The sequence below is a fragment of the Aethina tumida genome, chromosome 7, assembly GCF_024364675.1.
Source record: "Aethina tumida isolate Nest 87 chromosome 7, icAetTumi1.1, whole genome shotgun sequence".
Lineage (NCBI taxonomy): Eukaryota > Metazoa > Arthropoda > Insecta > Coleoptera > Nitidulidae > Aethina > Aethina tumida.
In genome coordinates this window covers 4,906,698-4,927,829 of record NC_065441.1, presented here as the reverse complement: position 1 = coordinate 4,927,829, position 21,132 = coordinate 4,906,698, and the positions used below count along the sequence as shown (strand labels likewise).

Below are 21,132 nucleotides of genomic sequence, written 5' to 3'. Positions count from 1 at the left end.
TCAACTTCGAAATCTTATTGTTAATAGTTGAAGGTTTCTTATAAATTTATATAAATTAAATTTAAAAATTCTAGAAATATTTGGAAAGTGTCAAAAATACAATTAATGAAGTTTTTGCAAAACAAAATCACAGTAATCATAAGCATGTGATAAAAATGCAATTGTAATTGCATATTATTTACATATTTGCGGAGTAACGTTAAATAATTTACTTTTTATTCTAACAAGAAACAAAAGTAAACATTAACAAACAATTCTTTTTACTGATAAACGTGTATCCAAGGTATCTACTAACATACAATATCAAATATAATTAGCGTTGCTCATTATTACTGTGTATACCATATATAAATTACAACGAATAAATAATAAACCAACAATCGTGGTCACATGAGATGGACTTACTTCGTAAGTTTGCAGCACGAAAATCGGCTGGGCACTCTTCTTGTCGCACATATCCACAAACAATTGCTTTTCTATAAACAAATTGCGATAAAACAATCGATAAATCTGTCTATGACAGCAAGGATAATCCGCGTATCGATGCGCGGCAATGAACAAAACGAGCGCGACTGAAAAACAAAAAGCCCGCCGGCGAATCGTCGCCGAGATGAATCGTGGAAACGGACGAGGCAGTACTGTACGGGTACTGTCGCGACTGGCGATGGTACGTGTGCACACACGTAACGTTATCGGGGGGGTAATTAGCCGTTGTTATGGTTATTGCTTTAATTATGGATCCAACTTGAACCGTTGCTTTCAAATAATAGAAATCACGGGAATTGTGTTTGGTCGGATTTATTGCGTTTCGGCACGGCTGTTTGTTATTAAGTTATTAAATATGCGTGATGATTGAAATGCCTGTCTAACGTAAAAATAAATTGGCTGGTTTCGTTGTCCATTTACCAGACACCAATAAAAGTAAATTCAGGCACGTTTAAAAGAGTAGTTCAATAAATAAAACTTCTGCATAAATGAAAAATACTCTTTAGTAATTGAAATTTTATAAATTATTAAACAGTCGAACTTCCATAATCTTCATTTTTTGAAAATCTACAGTAAATAAATTATTTATTATTATTTACAGTATACATTTTCATAACAAAAAAATATTTTTAAATTAAACATTATGGAAATTAATAAATAAATTAAAAAAATATGCTGTAACAAATTTTATTTAGATATTCTAGAATATTTTATTATTGTTTTATAATTGTTTAAGAAATTCTCAATAAATTAGACAATTTCTATATTCAAGAATATTTTTTATAAATGGTTTATTCTGTTTTCAAGAAAATTTTAATTAATTTAAATAATTCTCAAAATATAAGATTTACAAATAAAAAAATAGGACATTTAAATAAGAGACAATAAATTTTCAATAAATTAAATTAAATGTTTGTATATTCAAAAATATTTTATTTTAGTTGCTAATTCTATATATATATATATATATTCACTTTTAATAAACATTAATAAATTATTGAACAAAATATTAATTAATTTAATTAATTTTAAAAACATAAGATAAAACAAATTATTTAAAAATAGATCTTTTAAAATAAATGATACTGGAACAAATTTTATTTGGAAAGTTTTCAATAAATTAATAAATTAAATTTAAATAAAATCGAAAAAAAAGAGAAATATTATAATTAATTATGAATATTAATGTTAATGTTTTTATTTATTCTCAAAATTTATTAAACGAATTTTATCTTTTTATTGAATGTATTAAATTAAAAAAGTACAATCCTTCAGTGTTAATGAATATTAATTAATCACTGAAAAAAAATTTAATTAATTTATGAGAACATGATTCAGAAAGTACTAGACGAAATTAAAAACTAATAGTGAATGTTATAATAAATAAAATTAAGGAAATATATTTAATTTAATTGAAAAAATAAAAATAAATAAAAAGCAACATATTTAATTTACATAAGAAAATTATTATTAATATTATATTATTAACTTGTACTAGAACAAATTTTAATTTGAAAATTTTCAATAAATTAAATTAAATATTTATATATTCGAGACTATTTTTTATAATGGTTCTCAGTGTTAAATAAACATTAATATGTAAAAAATTATTTTTAATACTTCTAAAAAAAGCATAAAATTAATTATTAAAAATATTGATGATAATTGTTAATAAAATTTAAAAAATATATAAGGTTATATTTATTAAATAAATTTTATTTTAATAGGAAATTTTGTTCATTTACAGACTACTTTTAAGGACCCATAATTCTTGAATAATTTTATCTTTTTATTAAATGTATTATATTAGAAAAATACAATCCTTCAGTGTTAATGATTACTGAAAAAAAAATTAATTAATTCATGAGAACATGATCAGAAGCTATTAGACAAATTTAAAAATTAATAGTGAGAGAAATAATAATAAAAAGCAACATATTTAATTTAAATAAGGAAATTATTATTAATATTAAATTATTCCAGACTATTGTTTATGCTGGTTTTTAGTGTTAACAAAGATTTATTAAGTACTAAAAATAAATTATGAAAAATAAATTATACTAGAACAAATTTTATTTGGAAAACTTGAATGAATTATTAAATAATATAATAATTACAATAAATTCATCATTATTTTATGTTTTCAGTGTGAATAAAAATCATAGAATAAAATTTTAATTAATTGTAATAGAAGTACTAAAATAAGCTATAACAAATTTTATTTTGAAATTTATCTATTTATTTTTTTTTTAATTTTAAAAATTTCTTTTTTCTTCAAAAGCTGAAAATGAAACAAAATATTATTTAATTTATTTTGTGTATTTGCAATATACAAAATTAATTAAATTCAAAATAAATTATATTAAGAACAAAATATCTTCTTAGAATTAATTATGAAAATTAATGATAATTGATCAATAAATTAAAAAATAATTGTTCAAGATATGTAAATATTAATAAATATTTTAAATTATTGTACAAAATTCTATTTAATTTAGGCGTCTAAAACATTAATAAATTTGTAAACAATTTAATTATGAAAATTAATACTGTACTTGTTAATTTAAATATATATGCTTCCGATGTTATTGATAAATTACTAAACAACTATTGTAAATTAGAATACACATATAAAAATATATTTTATGAAAAAAAAAACAAAATTCTTAATATTTATTAATAAAATTAAAAAAATACATATTATTACACAATTTTAAATACTCTCAATAAGTATTAATACATAATTACACAAAATTTCAATTAATTATTTAATAATAATTATTAAACAATTTAAACTTACTAATAATATACATAATATATATAGAAATCCTAATTTTTGTAAATTTACTATGTACAATAATACTATTTTTTAATCATATAAAAAATTTTTTTGAAATTAATTATGAAAATTGAAAATCATTGATGGTAAAAATTAAAGATATAAATAGATTATTTTATTAATTTGAACTCTGAATTTATAGAGAAGATTGTATTGTGCTAATTTTTGCCCCATGAAAATTTTATACTATTGACGAACAAAATATTTTTCATGGTAAAAAGTGAGATAGAAAGATTTGTGTTTTATTAGTCATTTATAGTTTAATTAAAAAATGTAAGGAATCTGTTTTATTAAAAGAAATATTAGTCATTTGTAGTTATACTCCAACATTAAAATACAAGGAATTTATTTTATTAAAAGTAATGTTTGTTGTTTAATCTTTACATTCTTTAAGCATTATTATTCATTTATTTATTTTGAATGCGTTGAAATATCTTTTTGTCGTTTAGATTTTGTAAATAAAATCATCATTATAAATATTTTTTAATACAATAATCATTGCCTCCTTTTAACGATGACCTAATCGATCCAAATGAAACAAATTCCCAATAAATAATATTTCAATAGTTCTATTGTAGTGTGAGGTGTGTAGATAGACTGCTTAGAAAAATGTGTAACTAATCTTAATGGTTTTTTGCGGTACATTTATTACAAATCTGATTGTTTCACATAATTATTTATTTGAATAATGATACACATTTACCATGTTGATTCATAACTCGAAAACAATAATTTTTATCAGCGTGACGTTCTGTTTGTTTAGTTCGATGTTTGTCACAAAGTTGATCCATATTATAATACGACTAATTCATTTAATATAAACTTACCGATGTTTCTTTGGAGATAATTCCATTTCGATTTTGTAGCATCTCGGAGTCGGAAGCTGTCCGAAACATTTTCTGGTGAGCTTTCTTGAACTCATCCATCAGTTTGGTGTGTTGGAACTGTTTGTCCTGGGAAACACCTTTTAGGATCTTCTTCATCTGCAGCTGCTCATCGATCGACGGTTTCTCCTCTGACTCTGTTGAGGTTGCCTTTTTCTGAAAAAAAAAGAAATAAAATCATCATTAGTTACCATAATTTTTACCATAACTACATAATTGATTTAACGTAGACTTTTTTCTTATAAATATTGTTCAAAAATAATTTTAAATAGTTTAAGATAATGATTTTACTATTTTCGTGGATTATCTGTATTGTTCTAAAGAATACTTTGAAAAGAAAGATGTTTCAAAGGTCTAACATAAACTAAATTATTTATTATAACAAAATCATTATTTTGTCATAAACTTTAACTACTGTTACACATTGGCTTTACCCTTTTTAGTTTTAAATAGTAGAATAATTAAATTAATGCCTAATATCTAATTAATCCCTTTCTTCAAAATATTATTCAAAATAAATAAAATGGTGCAAGATGATGATTCTATACTTCTTGTGTATTAAAATTAAGTAAATTTGTACAAAACATTTTGAAAATGAAGATATTTAACATAAACTCGATTATTTATTATAATTGCAAGATATTGAAAAGTTTTTGATATTTATTAAGTGTTGGTGCTTCATACTTGACTTCTTCGTTGTATTTCCTGACATATTGCACTTGATAGACTACTAGAAGCTGTACTAGATCTACTAGCAATACTTCCAAAACTGCTGACAGAAGCACTCTTCATCAAAATGTTGTGCTGATTATTCTCCACCTTGCTCTTCTCTTCATCACTTCTATGAACCTGAAAACGAAACACTTAGTAACACGTCTGGAGTTAAGTAAAAGTTAACAGACCTCAACAACAACGGTTTTCATTTCTGGCGGTTGAGGTTGATGTGGTTGTTCAGTAAAAGTCTTCATGTCTCTGGTGCTTTCGTAAAACTCCTCCTCAGAACCGTTGTTTTTGATTGTGGTACCGTTCTCCGATAGATTTATTATGGTTGGCTTGAAAAGGGGCTTCTCCTCTTGGTGAATCTCGTCCCATTCTATGGCATCCCATTTTGTACTATTGGACACTGAAACCAACTAATTGAGAAGAATTCAGGCATTAATTTTGTTTGGGAAACATACTTTTCTTAAATCGTTGATCCAACTGCGAGAGTCTGTCTTCTAAATCGAGGCTTTCTTCCTTGACGATGGACAGACGTTTGGAATCACTCCAGGATGGTGATTGGTCTCCCGTTACAGAACTGGCTGAACTGTTATACCCGGAGGACTCACCCGGAAATAGTTCAGAACCGGCCGATTTCCTCACCACCAAGTCCAACTGTCTGGATGTCTTCATCAAGTTTACTGCCTGAAAACCACATTAATTAACAGTTAAACTGGTATAACTTGAAGAGGAGATGTTTGGTTACCTCGTTGAAAGGGATGTCTGAAAAGTCGACGTTGTTACAAATCAAAATCTGGTCGCCAGGCCGTAGACCTGCTTCCCTGGCTATTCCACCATCTTTTGTGAACTGAATGAAGATTCCCGGTTTCCATTCCGGCCCCTTGCATATTCTAGGATAATTTAAGATTGTTTATTGGCATTTTTAACAATTATAATATAATATTTAGTTACCCGCATCCTAACTTTGATCGTGGTGCCACCATAATGCTGATCCTGACGTCGTGGATCTTCTCGTGGAGCTGTGGAGATGATCTTAACGACGAGGTGTCGTTTGTGATGATTTGCCAACTTAAACTGTCGGTTTTTTTGCTGGAAAATGTAAATTTTATTAATGTAACCAACTTGATAACTGGTAATTGTTTACTCACTCCTTTATTGGGATCATTCCAACACCTGAAACAAAATAAAACAAACTCATTAATTTTGTTAAGTTTATTAAATTCTAAATTAAATTTAGAAATGCTGCATTAACTTTACATAAAATTATTAACAACTCAGCTAACACAAGGACAATAATAAACCAATTCACGTTGAACGAATAAAATTTAATTCAAACTCAAAACGACAAGTTTAATTCAGTGCGGTCACAACGTGAGATTATGAATTGATCGTGTACCACAATTTTTCCGTCGTCCAGTTAAAATCCTAACGACACCGATAAATAAACGAGGAGTCCCAACAGAAAACGACGTCATTAACCTTCGTGCAGATTCTGCCCCCCCGTCGTCGTTGTCCCGCCACGACAGTTTATAAAATAAAGCGTTCCCGAGCTTAACTTTACTGGATGCTGCTTAGATAATTTCATACATGCTCTACTGCGTCCGGTGCTCAAGTTACGACGGTTTTTCTTTTTGCCGGATTGTGTGACGACGAATTCTTTTTGTTCGTGCGAAACATACTTAACATTTCTTCGTTTCAGCTTGTTTGAAAGTGTGCAATGGAAATTTGAGACAACGAACAAAAACATTTGTCACATGCTAATGACAATAGTCGTGATTGCACCGATTTTTTTTAGATTGTTAATAAATTATCTATTAAAGATATTTAAAGTTTCTTTGTATTGAAAGCTCCTGATCGACGAATTTCACTTTTAACTGCAGTTTATCGTTGAGGAATTAATTGAGCTGCACCGTTTGACGTGCCCCATATAAATTATATCACGTTCCTCATCCAAATTTTTTAAAAATAATTTCATAAATTCGTGTCTCGGTGCAAATGAACAACTTTCGTTTAATAACGATGTTTTTCATCTGATTTGTGGAAACTTTCTAGAACAATTCATTAATTGTGTGTCGATTGATGTAGTAAACATTATTTATATATTAAAAATTGTGTTATTGTGGTTACCGAATGGATTTTTACTTTCCTAAATGTAAACGTACACGGATGTTTTTAAATCCCGTCGGGCAATTAGAGCGTGGCAACTCCGATCCAATTTCAAACCAGCCTGGTGAACAAAACGTAAAAATGTTACCTTCAAAAGTACAACCTAATAATTTATTCTACAGAAAAATCACCAACGTTTTTTCATTCACTTTAATCTGTACAAACAAGTTCAAACCTAATATTACACGAAGGCAAGTAAAACATGAGTGAGAAAAGTCATAAAGCGGGAAACATTTTAATAGTCCACATCCTGAATGTAGACCAGTAATTTTCTGAGACCTGTATAATACACTTTTCGAAATTGCTGTAAAATTGACGACTGCCCGTTCGGCCTTTTTCAGTTTCGCTCTTCCATTTACAGTTGTCATAATGACAGCACTTTTAAGGGGAATAACCAATCAAATCTGTCACGTTTTCTTTAATTAAAGAATATTATTTGAATTAGTTTCCAATTAATATTTTAATTGTCTTAAATCTTAATAAATAATTATATATAAAAATTTTAATTATACACTTCTAATATAAATTCATTGTAACATTATTTTATTTAATTAAGACTGTTCAAAATAATCTCTTTTGATTGTTTTTTTTCTTATAAAAAATATATGTGTTCTTATATTAATAATATAATTTATTTTTTAATTTCATTCTTATTAACTCCCTTAATTACTTTATTTTGTTGTTTTTTTTTTTTAATTCTGATTTTTATAATTTCCCCGATTTAAAATATTTTTATTAAATTATATGAAATTAATATATCTTTTTATTATTTTTTGTAAATTTTATTGATTCAATTCAACAATTTATTAACAATTATAATATTACATTATATTTGATAATTTTTAATAATTATTTATTTTAATTTAATAATTTAAACTGTATTTAATTTATTTAATATTACTGTTTATTTTGGTCTATCACTTACATTTTTTTCTTTTATTAAATTTAGTATATTATTGATAATATCATTACTATATTCATTAATATTTTTATGATTATATATAAATAATTTTTAAATTTACTATAAAAATTGTCGATAAAAGTTTATATTAATTTAATATAATTTAATTTTTAGTTATAATTAAAAACGAAGAAATATAAAAATATAATTATATTTTTATTTACTTAAAAGATTTTAATTTATTTAATTTAATAAATCAGTTTATTGTTTATTTTTTATATTTTGATTTAATTTTCAGTTTTATTAACTCATTTAATTATTTTAATTTATTCTTTTGTTCATGCAATTTTTTAATTCTCATTAATATTACTTTCTCGATTTGAAATATTTTAATTAAATTATAAAATTAATACACTTTTTTTAGTATTTTTTGTAAATTTTACTGGTAATTCAATTTCACAATTTTTATAATATTCATATAATATTTTGATAATTTTTAATAAATATTTATTTTAATTTAACAATTTAATGTGTGTAATAAATGTAATCACTTAAAATTTTTTCTTTTATTAAATTTTATATATTAATATTATTGACAATATGATTTTTATATAATTATCAATATTTTTGTTATAATATTTTTTTATTTAATTTTAATTTAATATAATTTTATTTTTATTTATTTGAAATATTATTTATTTACTTGATTTATAGTTTATTTTGGTGATTATTTTTTATTTTTACTTGAATATAATTTTTACTACTAAAATTATTAGATATATTTTTTTACTTTTTTGTAATATATGGATAATATGATGATAATTGTAAATTTGTTATTATTTTCATAATCTAATATTATTTATTTTATTTAAAATTAATGTTTATTTTTATTATTTCTTATAAAACATCACATTTGTGTTAATTTTTAATAAATATTTAATTTAATTTTATACATTTTTATCATAATTGAAATGTTTTTTCATAAATTAATTAAAATATTAAATTATTTTATGAAAATGAATATTTTTTAATATTTAATTATATAATTAATATTATTTTATTAGATTAATTTTTATAATTTACTATGAAGTTTGTTTTCTATGTAATTAATTTTATTTTTGGTTGTTCATTCATTCATTATTTTATTATTTAATAACATATTTTTACTTAATTTTTTTATCTTCGTTTATAATTAATTTTGTTATTTTTTAATAATTATTTTTTTTATTCAATATAATATATTTTTTTTTATGTGACATGTTCAAATTTGTATGATTATCTTATTTAGTTGTTTTGTTTATGTAATATTTTTTAAAGTTATTTTTTTCAATTGTTTTTATTTAATATAATTATTTTTTTAATTTATTTTAATGTTATTATTTTTGATAGTTTTACTTGAAATTATTTTATTTACCTATTTATTACTTTTCACGTCAATTTGTTTTATTTTATTTTGATTTTTTTCAATATGTCAATATTAATTTAATATATGTGTTTTCAAACAAATTAAAATTATAATATATTTTTTTAACAAAACTACTAATTTGTTCTATTGAAACGTTTCTTATCTACAAAATTCACAGGTGAACATCTGTTCGTGTTTGTCGATTAAATTAGCAGTGTGACTAATCGAACAAATCGATGTGATTTACCAATAAAAAAAACAAGAAAAATAATTCTCACTCACTTCGCACTTTCAAAGTCAGATGCGTATGGTTCGAGATCAGTTGCAAGACCTCTTTGTGCACCGCGTCTTCGATCGTGAAGCCATTTATCCTGACGATCTGGTCGCCCACCTGAAAAATGCAAATCCAATCAGCACAACTGGTTTTTCACATTATTTAAAAGAACGCACATTGTTTAAATTAACGTTCGAACCTCAATAAACGTGTTACAGTTTATTGGCGTCAATTTCTGTTTATCATTAACTTTCCACATATGTGTTGTTTATGTTTGGCTGCGTAATAGTATGCCGATTTGTCATTTTTTCACGTGTAAATTCCACGTTTTAAAAGGTTACCGATGCGAACAATTGAAAACTTTCTAAACGCGCATATATTCCATATTCCCGACAAATTATTAATTAATGCCGGCCGTGCATAATTACTCGCGGTCTTTTTCTCGGCGTGATGCCTACGCATTTTTTTATTATGTTGATTAATGGTGACACCATTGTAAAACTTTCATTTGTTTCAATCGTTGTTTATTTACTACGTTTTGTAATAGTTTAACTGTTTGGTTACTAAGTTTCATTCATGTAAACATAAATAGACTTTTGGTCACGTTTTGTTTTATTTTTGTGCTTATATAGATTTTATGATATAAAAATAAATTATTAATTATAAATTTTTTAAATTTTACAGATTGTTTTCCTTTTATTTTGAATTCAGTTTTTAAAAATTTAAATTAATAATTTTATTTTAATTTTAAATCTTTTATTAAATAAATTTAAATAGTTAATTTTTTAAATTTTATGGTTAATTTTTTTAAATTCTATAAATTCAAATTAAAGATTTCGTTTGTATACATTCGTTGGAACTATTTCCAACAAACGTAGATGTATTATATTGTTAAAGTAAGTTAATTTTTTGTTTTTTCTTTTCAATAAATATTAATTTTAATTAATTTTATCTAATTAATTAATACCTTAATTAATATTAAATTTTTAATATCATATTTTCAAGAAGCTGTACGCCGCTGGAACGCGTATGCACGTGCCGCCATTGGAAAAAGAGACGTACGTTTAGAGTGGGATAGAAGAGTGGTGGGGAGTAACGCGTCTCCGAAGCAAGCGGTGCAGTTTTGTCGTATGGCGTCCCTTTGTTTTTAGGGTAATATCCGTTTACTAAAGATTTGCCCAATTATCTATGTATGTCAGTAGTTCCACAAGAAAATTACGATCAGTTTGATATAATATTCATTATCAATCATTTAATTAGAATGGTCGTAATTCACATTTTCGAGGCGGCGTCGCAAGTAGTGCAGTTTCATCGCGTGGCGTCGCTTTCGTTTTAAGGTTATATCAAATTATATCTATTATCTTTATTTATTGTTAGTTTATATCAATTGTTAAAGAAGATAATTACGGTCAGTTTGATTAATATTCATTATCTTTAATAAATCATCTAATAAGAATGGTAGTAATTCAGTTTTTACATTTTTAATAGTCGTTATTCAATGGTTTTTCCTAGAATTGTAATGGGAGGGGAGCGTCACAAAATTAGTTTAGGCTATTTAATGTTTGGAATACATTTTAATAAGCTTATAGGGACAATTACTACACGAACCCATTTATTATTTTTTTGTTTAACACAAACCAGTCCGACACATTCAAACAGTTTTTTTATAAAAAGATTTCGTTGTGCCGAATAGTGTGTGAGGAGATTAAAGTTTGTATCCAGAACCTAATGGAGATTTGATAAGGAAATATGGAAGGGCTGTAAATAGGTAGGTCCAGAAAGAGACTAGTTAACCGGGCAACTGGCAACGCAAAGTGAGTTTTTGAACAAATTACTTTCGGGTTCATCGGCGACGGTTGCGGTGTGGTGTTACTGTGTTATTAGTGAAGAATTTTTGAAGTATAAGTTAAGTATATTATATTTTCCAATTTAAGAATTTATTTTATGAATTCAAAATTAATCAGGCTTTTAAGATGTTTCTGCAATTTGCTTCCACAACACAATGGCGATTCTATAAGAAAACGCTGAAAGGGCCTACAAGGTAATACTTATCTAGTTTTTCTTATGGAAAGTTGAGACTAATTGAAGGATTTTGATTTTTATAGGTAGGCCTTGTATGAGAATACTACTAACATAAAGAAAATATTAGGAGAAACATTTCACTTTCATAACCTGGAGATTTGATAAAGAGACATGGAAAAACCATGAAAGGTAACAATTTTTCAGTTTTATGTAATTGAAGATTGACTCTAATTCAGTGATTTTTATTGTTTATTAGAAGGTCCAATATGGTGGTACCACTAAAGACATCTACAGAAAATGTTAAGTGAAACAGTTTGCATCCACAACCTAATGGAGACTTGATAAGGAAATGAGGAAGGGCTGTAAATAGGTAGGTCCAGAAAGAGACTAGTTAACCGGGCAACTGGCAACGCAAAGTGAGTTTCTGAACAAATTATTTTCGGGTTCATTGGCGACGGTTGCGGTATGGTGTTACTGTGTTATTAGTGAAGAATTTTTGAAGTATAAGTTAAGTATATTATATTTTCCAATTTAAGAATTTATTTTATAAATTCAAAATTAATCAGGCTTTTAAGATGTTTCAGCAATTTGCTTCCACAACACAATGGCGATTCTATAAGGAAACGCAGAAGGGACTTTGAAGGTAATACTTATCCAGTTTTTTGTTATTGAAAGTTGAGACTAATTGAAGGATGTTGAATTTTATTGGTAGGTCTTATATGAGACTACTACTAACATAAAGAAAATGTTAGGTGAAACATTTCACTTTCATAACCTGGAGATTTGATAAAGAGACATGGAAAAACCATGAAAGGTAACAATTTTTCAGTTTTTTGTAATTGAAGATTGACTCTAATTCAGTGATTTTTATCGTTTATTAGAAGTACGTACTACCACTAAAGACATTTATAGAAAATGTTAAATGAAACAGTTTGCATCCACAACCTAATGGAGACTTGACAAGGAAATTAGGAAGGGCTGTAAATAGGTAGGTCCAGAAAGAGACTAGTTAAACAGGACAACTGGCAACGTAAAGTGAGTTTTTGAACCATTTACTTTCGGGTTCATCGACGACGGTTGAGGTGTGGTGTTACTGTGTTATTGGTGAAGAATTTGTGAAGTATAAGTTAAGTATATTTATATTTTTCAATTTAAGAATTTATTTTACAAATTCAAAATTAATTCTGGCTTTTAAGATGTTTCAGCAATTTGCTTCCACAACACAATGGCGATTCTATAAGAAAACGCAGAAAGGGCCTTGAAGGTAATACTTATCCAGTTTTTTTTATTAAAAGTTGAGACTAATTGAAGGATTTTTGTTTTTATAGGTACGTCTTGTACGATACTACTACTAACATAAAAAAAATGTGAGGAGAAACATTTTTCTCTCACAACTTAGCGGTGATTTGATAGACAGGGAAACACCATGAAAGGTAATAATTTTTCAGTTTTTTGTAATTGAAGATTGACTCTAATTCAGTGATTTTAATTATTTATTAGAATGTCCAGTCAAACAGTATGCATCCATCACTTAATGGAGACTTGACAAGGAAATAAGAAAGGGCTGTAAATAGGTAGGTCCAGAACGAGACTAGTTAACTAGACAATTGGCAACGCAAAGTGAGTTTTTGAACCATTTTCTTTCGGGTTCATCGACGACGGTTGGGGTGTGGTATTACTGTGTTATTAGTGAAGAATTTGTAAAGTATAAGTTAAGTATATTATATTTTCCAATTTAAGAATATATTTTACATATTCAAAATTAATCAGGCCTTTAAGATGTTTCAGCAATTTGCTTCTACAATACAATGGCGATTTTATAAGAAAACGCTGAAAGGGTCTTGAAGGTAATACTTATCCAGTTTTTTGTTATTGAAAGTTGACACTAATTAAAGGATTTTTATTTTAGCTAGTTCTGTACAATACTACTACTAACCTGAAGAAAATGTTAGGAGAAACATTTCACTTGAGATTTGATAAAGAGATAAGGAAAAACTAAGAAAGGTAATAATTATTCTGTTTTTTTGTAGTTGAAGATTGACTAATTCAATGATTTTAATTATTTATTAAAGGTCTACTACCACTAAACACATTTATAGAAAATGTTAATTGAAACAGTCTGCATCCACAATCTAATGGAGACTTGACAAGGAACTAAGAAAGGGCTGCAAATAGGTAGGTCCAGAAAGAGACTAGTTAACTGGGCAACTGGAAACGCAAAGTGAGTTTTTGAACAAATTACTTTCGGGTACATTGGCAACGGTTGCGGTGTGGTGTTAGTGTGTTATTAGTGTATTATATTTTGTATATTATATTTACCAATTTAATAATTTATTTTATAAATTCAAAATTAATCAGGCTTTTAAGATGTTTCAGCAATTTGCTTCCGCAACACAATGGCCATTCTATAAGAAAACGTTGAAAGGTAATACTTATCTAGTTTTTGTTATGGAAAGTTGAGATTAATTGAAGGATTTTGATTTTTATAGGTAGATCTTGTATGACACTACTACTAACATAAAGAAAAAGTTAGGAGAAACATTTCACTTTCATAACCTGGAGATTTGATAAAGAGACGTGGAAAAACCATGAAAGGTAATAATTTTTCAGTTTTTTGTAATTGAAGATTGACTAATTCAGTGATTTTAATTACTTATTAGAAGGTCCAGTACGGTACTACCACTAAACACATCTATAGAAGACGTTAATTGAACCAGTCTGCATCCACAACCTGATGGAGACTTGATAAGGAAATAAGGAAGGGTTGTAAATAGGTAGGTCCAGAACGAGACTAGTTAATCGGACAACTGGCAACGCAAAGTGAGTTTTTGAACAAATTACTTTCGGGTTCATTGACGACGGTTGTAGTGTGGTGTTACTGTGTTATTAGTGAAGAGTTTGTGAAGTATAAGTTAAGTATATTATATTTTCCAATTTAAGAATTTATTTTATAAATTCAAAATTAATCAGGTTTTTAAGATGTTTCAGCAATTTGCTTCCACAACACAATGGCGATTCTATAAGAATACGCTGAAAGGGCCTTCAAGGTAATACTTATCTAGTTTTTGTTATAGAAAGATGAGACTAATTGAAGAATTTTGATTTTTATAGGTAGGCCTTGTATGAGACTACTACTAACATAAAGAAAATGTTAGGAGAAACATTTCACTTTCATAAGAGACATGGAAAAACCATGAAAGGTAACAATTTTTCAGTTTTTTGTAATTGAAGATTGACTCTAATTCAGTGATTTTTATTGTTTATTAGAAGGTCCAATATGGTGCTACCACAAAAAACATATATAGAAAATGTTAATAGAAACAGTTTGCATCCACAACCTAATGGAGACTTGACAAGGAACTAAGGAAGGGCTGTAAATAGGTAGGTCCAGAATGAGACTAGTTAACTGGGCAACTGGCAACGCAAAGTGAGTTTTTGAACCATTTACTTTCGGGTTCATCGACGATGGTTGCCGTGTGGTGTTAGTGTGTTATTAGAGAAGAATTTGTGAAGTATATGTTAAGTATAATATATTTTCCAATTTAAGAATTTATTTTACAAATTCAAAATTAGTTCAGGACTTTAAGATGTTTCAGCAATTTGCTTCCACAACACAATGGCGATTCTATAACAAAACACAGAAAGCGCTTTGAAGGTAATACTTATCCAGTTTTTTGTTATTTAAAGTTGAGGCTAATTGAAGGATTTTGATTTTATAGGTAGGTCCTGTACGAGACTACTACTAACATAAAGAACATGTGAGGAGAGACTAAACACATCTATAGAAAATGTTAAGTGAAAAAGTTTACATCCACAACATAATGGGGATTTGATAAGGAAGGAAGGGCTGTAAATAGGTAGGTCCAGAACGAGGCTAGTTAACTGGGCAATTGGCAACGCAAAGTGAGTTTGAATCATTTACTTTCGGGTTCATCAACGACGGTTGCGGTGTGGTGTTACTGTGTTATTAGTGAAGAATTTGAACTTTTGAAGTATAAGTTAAGTATATTATATTTTCCAATTTTTTTTTCAAATTCAAAATTAATTCAGGCTTTTGAGATGTTTTAGCAATTTACTTCCACAACTCAATGGCGGATACGTTAAGAAAACGCAAACAGGATCTTAAAGGTAATAATTATACAGTTTTTTTGCTATTGAAAGTTCAAAATAAATGAATGATTTTAATTTTATAGGTAGATCCTGTACGGGTACTACTACTAACATAGAAAATGTTTCACTTTCACAACTAGGAGATTTGATAAGAAATAAGGAAAAACCATGAAAGGTAATAATTATTCAGATTTTTGTTATTGAATATTTACTCTAATTCAGTGATTTTAATTCTTTGTAGTAAGGTCAATTACGGTATTACGAAACTTTCGATTTCTTTAATTAGTTTATTGTTTATTTCGATGTTTTGTTAAAAAGGAAAATGTATAAAAAAGAATAAATGCTAAAAAATCTATTATTTTCAAGACTTTTTCCTTATACGCAATTTAAGTACAATTAAAATTAAAAAAAAATATTTAATAAATATTGATAAATTATTGTTATACCCCGATTTGTCTAGAACTATTAAAGTAAAATAATTAATTAAAATGTTTTACACAAAGAAAAAAATTAAATTATATGTACAATGATAATTGGTAATGTTCTTGGTCACAATTAAAATTGATTGGTACACGTGTTAATTGGAAGTCTTTATTGCTTGTTTCATTTTAGATTGGAAAATAAAAGAATAACTACAACGTCGATTCTAATATGTAAGTACCTTGATTAATGTCATAAATTTAATTAAACTTAAAGATTATAATTAGATAAGGCCTCAACTAGACCAGTTTTGTAATTGATAAAAATTAAGGAAAAAATTAAGATCCACTGACAATTAGTTTAAATGGATAATTGGTTCCAGATTTTGTAATGTAATTTTGCCTCCAAATTAAAAACAGCCGAAATCAATGCCGAATGGTGATTAATTAGAATAAGAAAACAAAAACACAGTCACGACGAATCGATAATTTTCGGAATTCCGTTCTGCAATTGTGGAGATGGGCTTCCCGTTTCGCCAACATGCGAACCTTAAAACAATATTAACATTATTACATGGAAAATTGCATCGCGGCACGTCGAACGTAGCTAAAAGAAATAATTCAAATGCCAGGTGAGGAATTCCGCTTCGGCACAGCCTTGAAACATTTATATTTGCGATCGTGTCTTCTGTTCACTTTGCACGTTAAACCCGCCTCGGGTACCACCACAGTCCGGCTTTTCAACAGGGTCGGATCTAATCGAAACGATTATAATTGCAATTAACCCGAACGATTATTTTAAGTATCGGTTTTAAATTGAAAAGTTTTAATTTATGGAAATTGGACCGTTTCGTGGGATCTTCGCGGCACATCGAAAACCGGTGTGCAATCGGATTTTTTCCTTTTGCGGAACAGGAACAAGGAATGTTTTAGGTGATTGGTTTGTTCTGTTTTGCGTTTGTTTCCGAAGATGGAGTTAATCTTAAATTTCAAGATTTTAATAATATGTGTTGATAATTTTATTACTTTAGTTAATTGCTCATTATCAAATTTATTCATTATAATAAAATAATAGTTTAAATTATTCTATTAGTTTTTAATTTTTATTAATTTTTCTATTATTTATAATTCTAGATTCTAATTTAAAATATTTTGTTATTTTCCAAATTAGTTAATAGTATATATTAATAATTTCAATTATATTAAAAAAGATGACTATTAGTTTATCTTTATTTATTAAATACATATCCATACATAGAAATTTTTATGATTAATTCATTTTTGTAACAATGTCAATTTTTTTTTAATTACATCAGGATATTTTAAATGAATAATAAAAAATAAATTAATTAGATAGTTTTATTTTTTAGTTATTATTTTACTTTACTAATTTTATTAATGTTAATATTTTATTATAATTTTAAGGAATATATTTTTTAATATCTAAAAAAATTAATAACCACCAATATTTTAATATTTTATTAAATTAATATTTAATATTAAAAAAAAAATGAAAAATATGATAATTAATTTTTATAATATAGATTTTAATTAATTAATTTTTGTAACAATGTCAATTTTTTATTTAATTATATCAGTATATTTTAAATGAATAATAAAAAATGAATTAATTAAATAAAGTTTTATTAGTTTAGTTTATTTTACTAATTTTATTAATGTTAATATTCTATAATAATTTTAAGGAATATATTTTTTAATATCTAAAAAAATTAATAATACTTTAATATTTTATAAAATTATTATTTATTATTAATAAAAAAAGAGAAATATAATAATTAATTTTTATAAAATAGATTTTTCTAATTTTTGGTTTATAATTTATTATATTTAATTTTAATAATTTAAGTGATATTAGTTTTTTTAAAATCTTTTATAATAATAATAATAAAAATAATTTTAATATAAATATTTGAATTAATTTATTTTTTAATATTTTATTTATTTATTTATTTTAAAGATTAAATTCTTAAATTTTTTAACAATTTTAATAGTTTTGTTATATATAATACATAAATATTTTAAATTTGAAATAATTTATTATTTTATTATTATTTAATGAAATATCTTTTGTAATTTAAAAAAAATTTAATAGTGTAAAAAAATAATAACAATAATAACATAATTTTTTATATCAATTTTGATTTTATTATAAACATAGATATATTTTAGTCCTTTTGTAAGTTTAATTAATCTTTTGTAGGTTTAATAAACTGTAGGTGATTTTATAATTAATAAAATGATGAGTATGTTTTCATGCTCATACATTATTTTAATAATCGATTAAAAAAATTTATTATTTATTATAAAAACTTGAATTTATAATTTTAATCATTTTAATTCAATAACTTGAATTTCAGACAACACACATTAGCTTAATTATTTTAAACCTCTATTTGTTAATATCATTAAATTTATTATTTTTTTATATTTTTATATAAAATTTATATAAATTTTATATACTTGATTTTTTATAAAAATAAATTAATTATGTTGTAACAGTTTTGCCAATGTAAAGAGTTAGATAAACTCTCTCATTTTAATACATTTGATACAAATTAGTTTCTTTTTTTAATTGGGTGCTCTTGTTTGTGGTTTGTATTATAATTTACTTCCTCTAATAATTTAATAAGTTTTTGATTAGTTCTTGTACTATGGACGAAAAGTAAGACAACGAACTAATAACATCGACAAACAACATTGTGTAAATTTCCATGTAAGATACGCATCAAAAGAAACTTTCTCGTGACATTTGCCTTAAATATTCAGTAGATTTTCCATCGGGAAACACAATAGCCCGTTCATCTTTGACCCCTCGTTAGTTTTATGGGCAAAAATCCGCTGAATATTTATATGTGCCTGATATTGCCTGATAATTTGTAGTCGATAGTAAAATAATTAGCGGTTATTTGTGTTATTGGAAAGCCGTCGTTCGACGGTCGCAATCATAATAAATATCGCGGGACAAGTTCGGTATGTTTAAATCGATAATTGAGTTGTTCGGTTATGATCGTCAATCACGGATGATGCATTGCACCACTAGAATTGCAATAAGTTCAATCCTGATTTATGCCCGCTCGATTGGTTGGTTCGTTTTCGTTTTACTTTTTGTGTGTGGTTTTTTCGTTTGGTGAAGTTGGCGCATTCGCCAAAAGTCCAAGCTAATTACCGACGTTTAAAAACCCGTATTGGAAATATGTATACGTGCGGTTGTTTATTAAATCAAGAATGTAATATAAAACGCGGTAAATGCCGGTCGCGTTTATTTTTATTTTCACGGATGATTTACCGAGAGTTGATGGTAAATTGTGGACGGCAACGGTCTATCCTTATAAATTATTATTATGGCTCATTAATATTGGACTTGGACGTAATTTAAACAAAGGCATTCGTTTCGTTGTGTGATTTATAATAAACTTAACATTTCAAATAGATTGGATCTGCCCACTGGAAGGCTGTAATCATAAAACTTTATTGCAACAATTTAAAAACCAAACAGTTTATCGTTGTGTATGTGATATGAATATGTTGCAATTTTATCATAATTTACGTCTTACGAAGGGTGTGGGATTGTGTGCAATTTAAATATAAAATTTCCAAATAAATTACATGTATTTGAGCGTACATGATAAAAAACATTTGTTCAAACTTAAAATATTAAAGCAATTGTAGTAGTTCTGTACAACAATTATGGAAATAATATTTGATACTAGTTTTCACATACGTACAGGATATTAGGACCAATTTTATATAAATATTACTAATAAAACTAGAATGTTACAGAAAAAAAGAAGAAATTTTCTACAGAACAAATTATTTTAAAAATTTTAATGCTTTCTACTATTTTATTTATTAATTAATTTTTCTACTAATAATAACATTTAACTTGAATAATTATTTACATGTTACGTAATTCTGTATATTTTAATTTTAAAATTTTTGAATAAGTTACTTATTTTAATAAAAAAATTATACTAAACAATTAAAAATTTTAATAAATTTAGGAATCTTAATAATCTAGTTATTCCTTTTAATTTAATATAATTTGTTAATTACCAAAAAATGCAATGTTATTATTTAATATTAATGAAAAAAAGAGAAATATGATAATTAATTTTTATAATATAGATTTTTCTAATTTTTGTTTTATAATTTATTAGATTTAATTAATTTTAATAATTTAAGAAATTTTATTTTTTTAATATCTTTTATAATAATAATAAAAATAATTTTAATATACATAATTAATTTAATTAATTTATTTTTAATATATTATTTATTTATTTAATTATTTTAAAGATTCTTAAGTTTTTTAACAATTTCAATAATATTTTTATATATAATACATAAATATTTTAAATTTGAGATAAATTATTAATATATTATTATTTATTATTTAAAAAAATATCTTTTGTAATCTCTAAAAAATTTAAATATTTAATTAATGTCTACTATTTTTTTATTTATTAATTTTTCTACTAATAATAACATTTAACTTGAATACTTATTTACATGTTGATACGGAATTCTTTTAATTTTCAAATTTACTTATTTTAATATGTTATTATTGAATTAACTATTAATATTTTAATAATTTTCATAATTTTAATAGATTTAAGTTGTAAGATGAATTCATATATTTTATTAATAAAACATAATTTGAGATATTCAATACATAAATTGATTTATAAAATTGTAATTATTTTATATTTTTTTTAATTCAATTTTCTTATTATTCTTAAATTATTTTTATATAATTTTGTAACCATTAATAATTTTAATAAATTTGAGAATTTAGATTAATTTATATATTATATTGATAATTTTATTAATTATGTAACATATTTAATATAATTTTGACAAATTTAAAATATAAATATTATTTTAA

General features: G+C 25.3%; 1 protein-coding gene across 3 annotated transcripts in view; it reads right to left on the bottom strand.

The window, feature by feature from the left end:
* The window catches only part of LOC109604234 (harmonin), a 66,060-nt gene that overhangs the window by 7,292 nt on the left and 37,636 nt on the right, over positions 1-21,132 (bottom strand). For all 3 annotated transcript variants that reach the window (XM_020020764.2, XM_020020765.2, XM_020020766.2), the window contains exons 3-10: positions 9,684-9,792; positions 6,078-6,102; positions 5,881-6,018; positions 5,675-5,819; positions 5,388-5,613; positions 5,112-5,332; positions 4,894-5,058; positions 4,153-4,365 (exon numbers count right to left, since the gene is read on the bottom strand). In XM_020020764.2, coding sequence (XP_019876323.2) covers positions 4,153-4,365; positions 4,894-5,058; positions 5,112-5,332; positions 5,388-5,613; positions 5,675-5,819; positions 5,881-6,018; positions 6,078-6,102; positions 9,684-9,792 — 1,242 coding nt within the window. The remainder of the gene's footprint in view (positions 1-4,152; positions 4,366-4,893; positions 5,059-5,111; positions 5,333-5,387; positions 5,614-5,674; positions 5,820-5,880; positions 6,019-6,077; positions 6,103-9,683; positions 9,793-21,132) is intronic.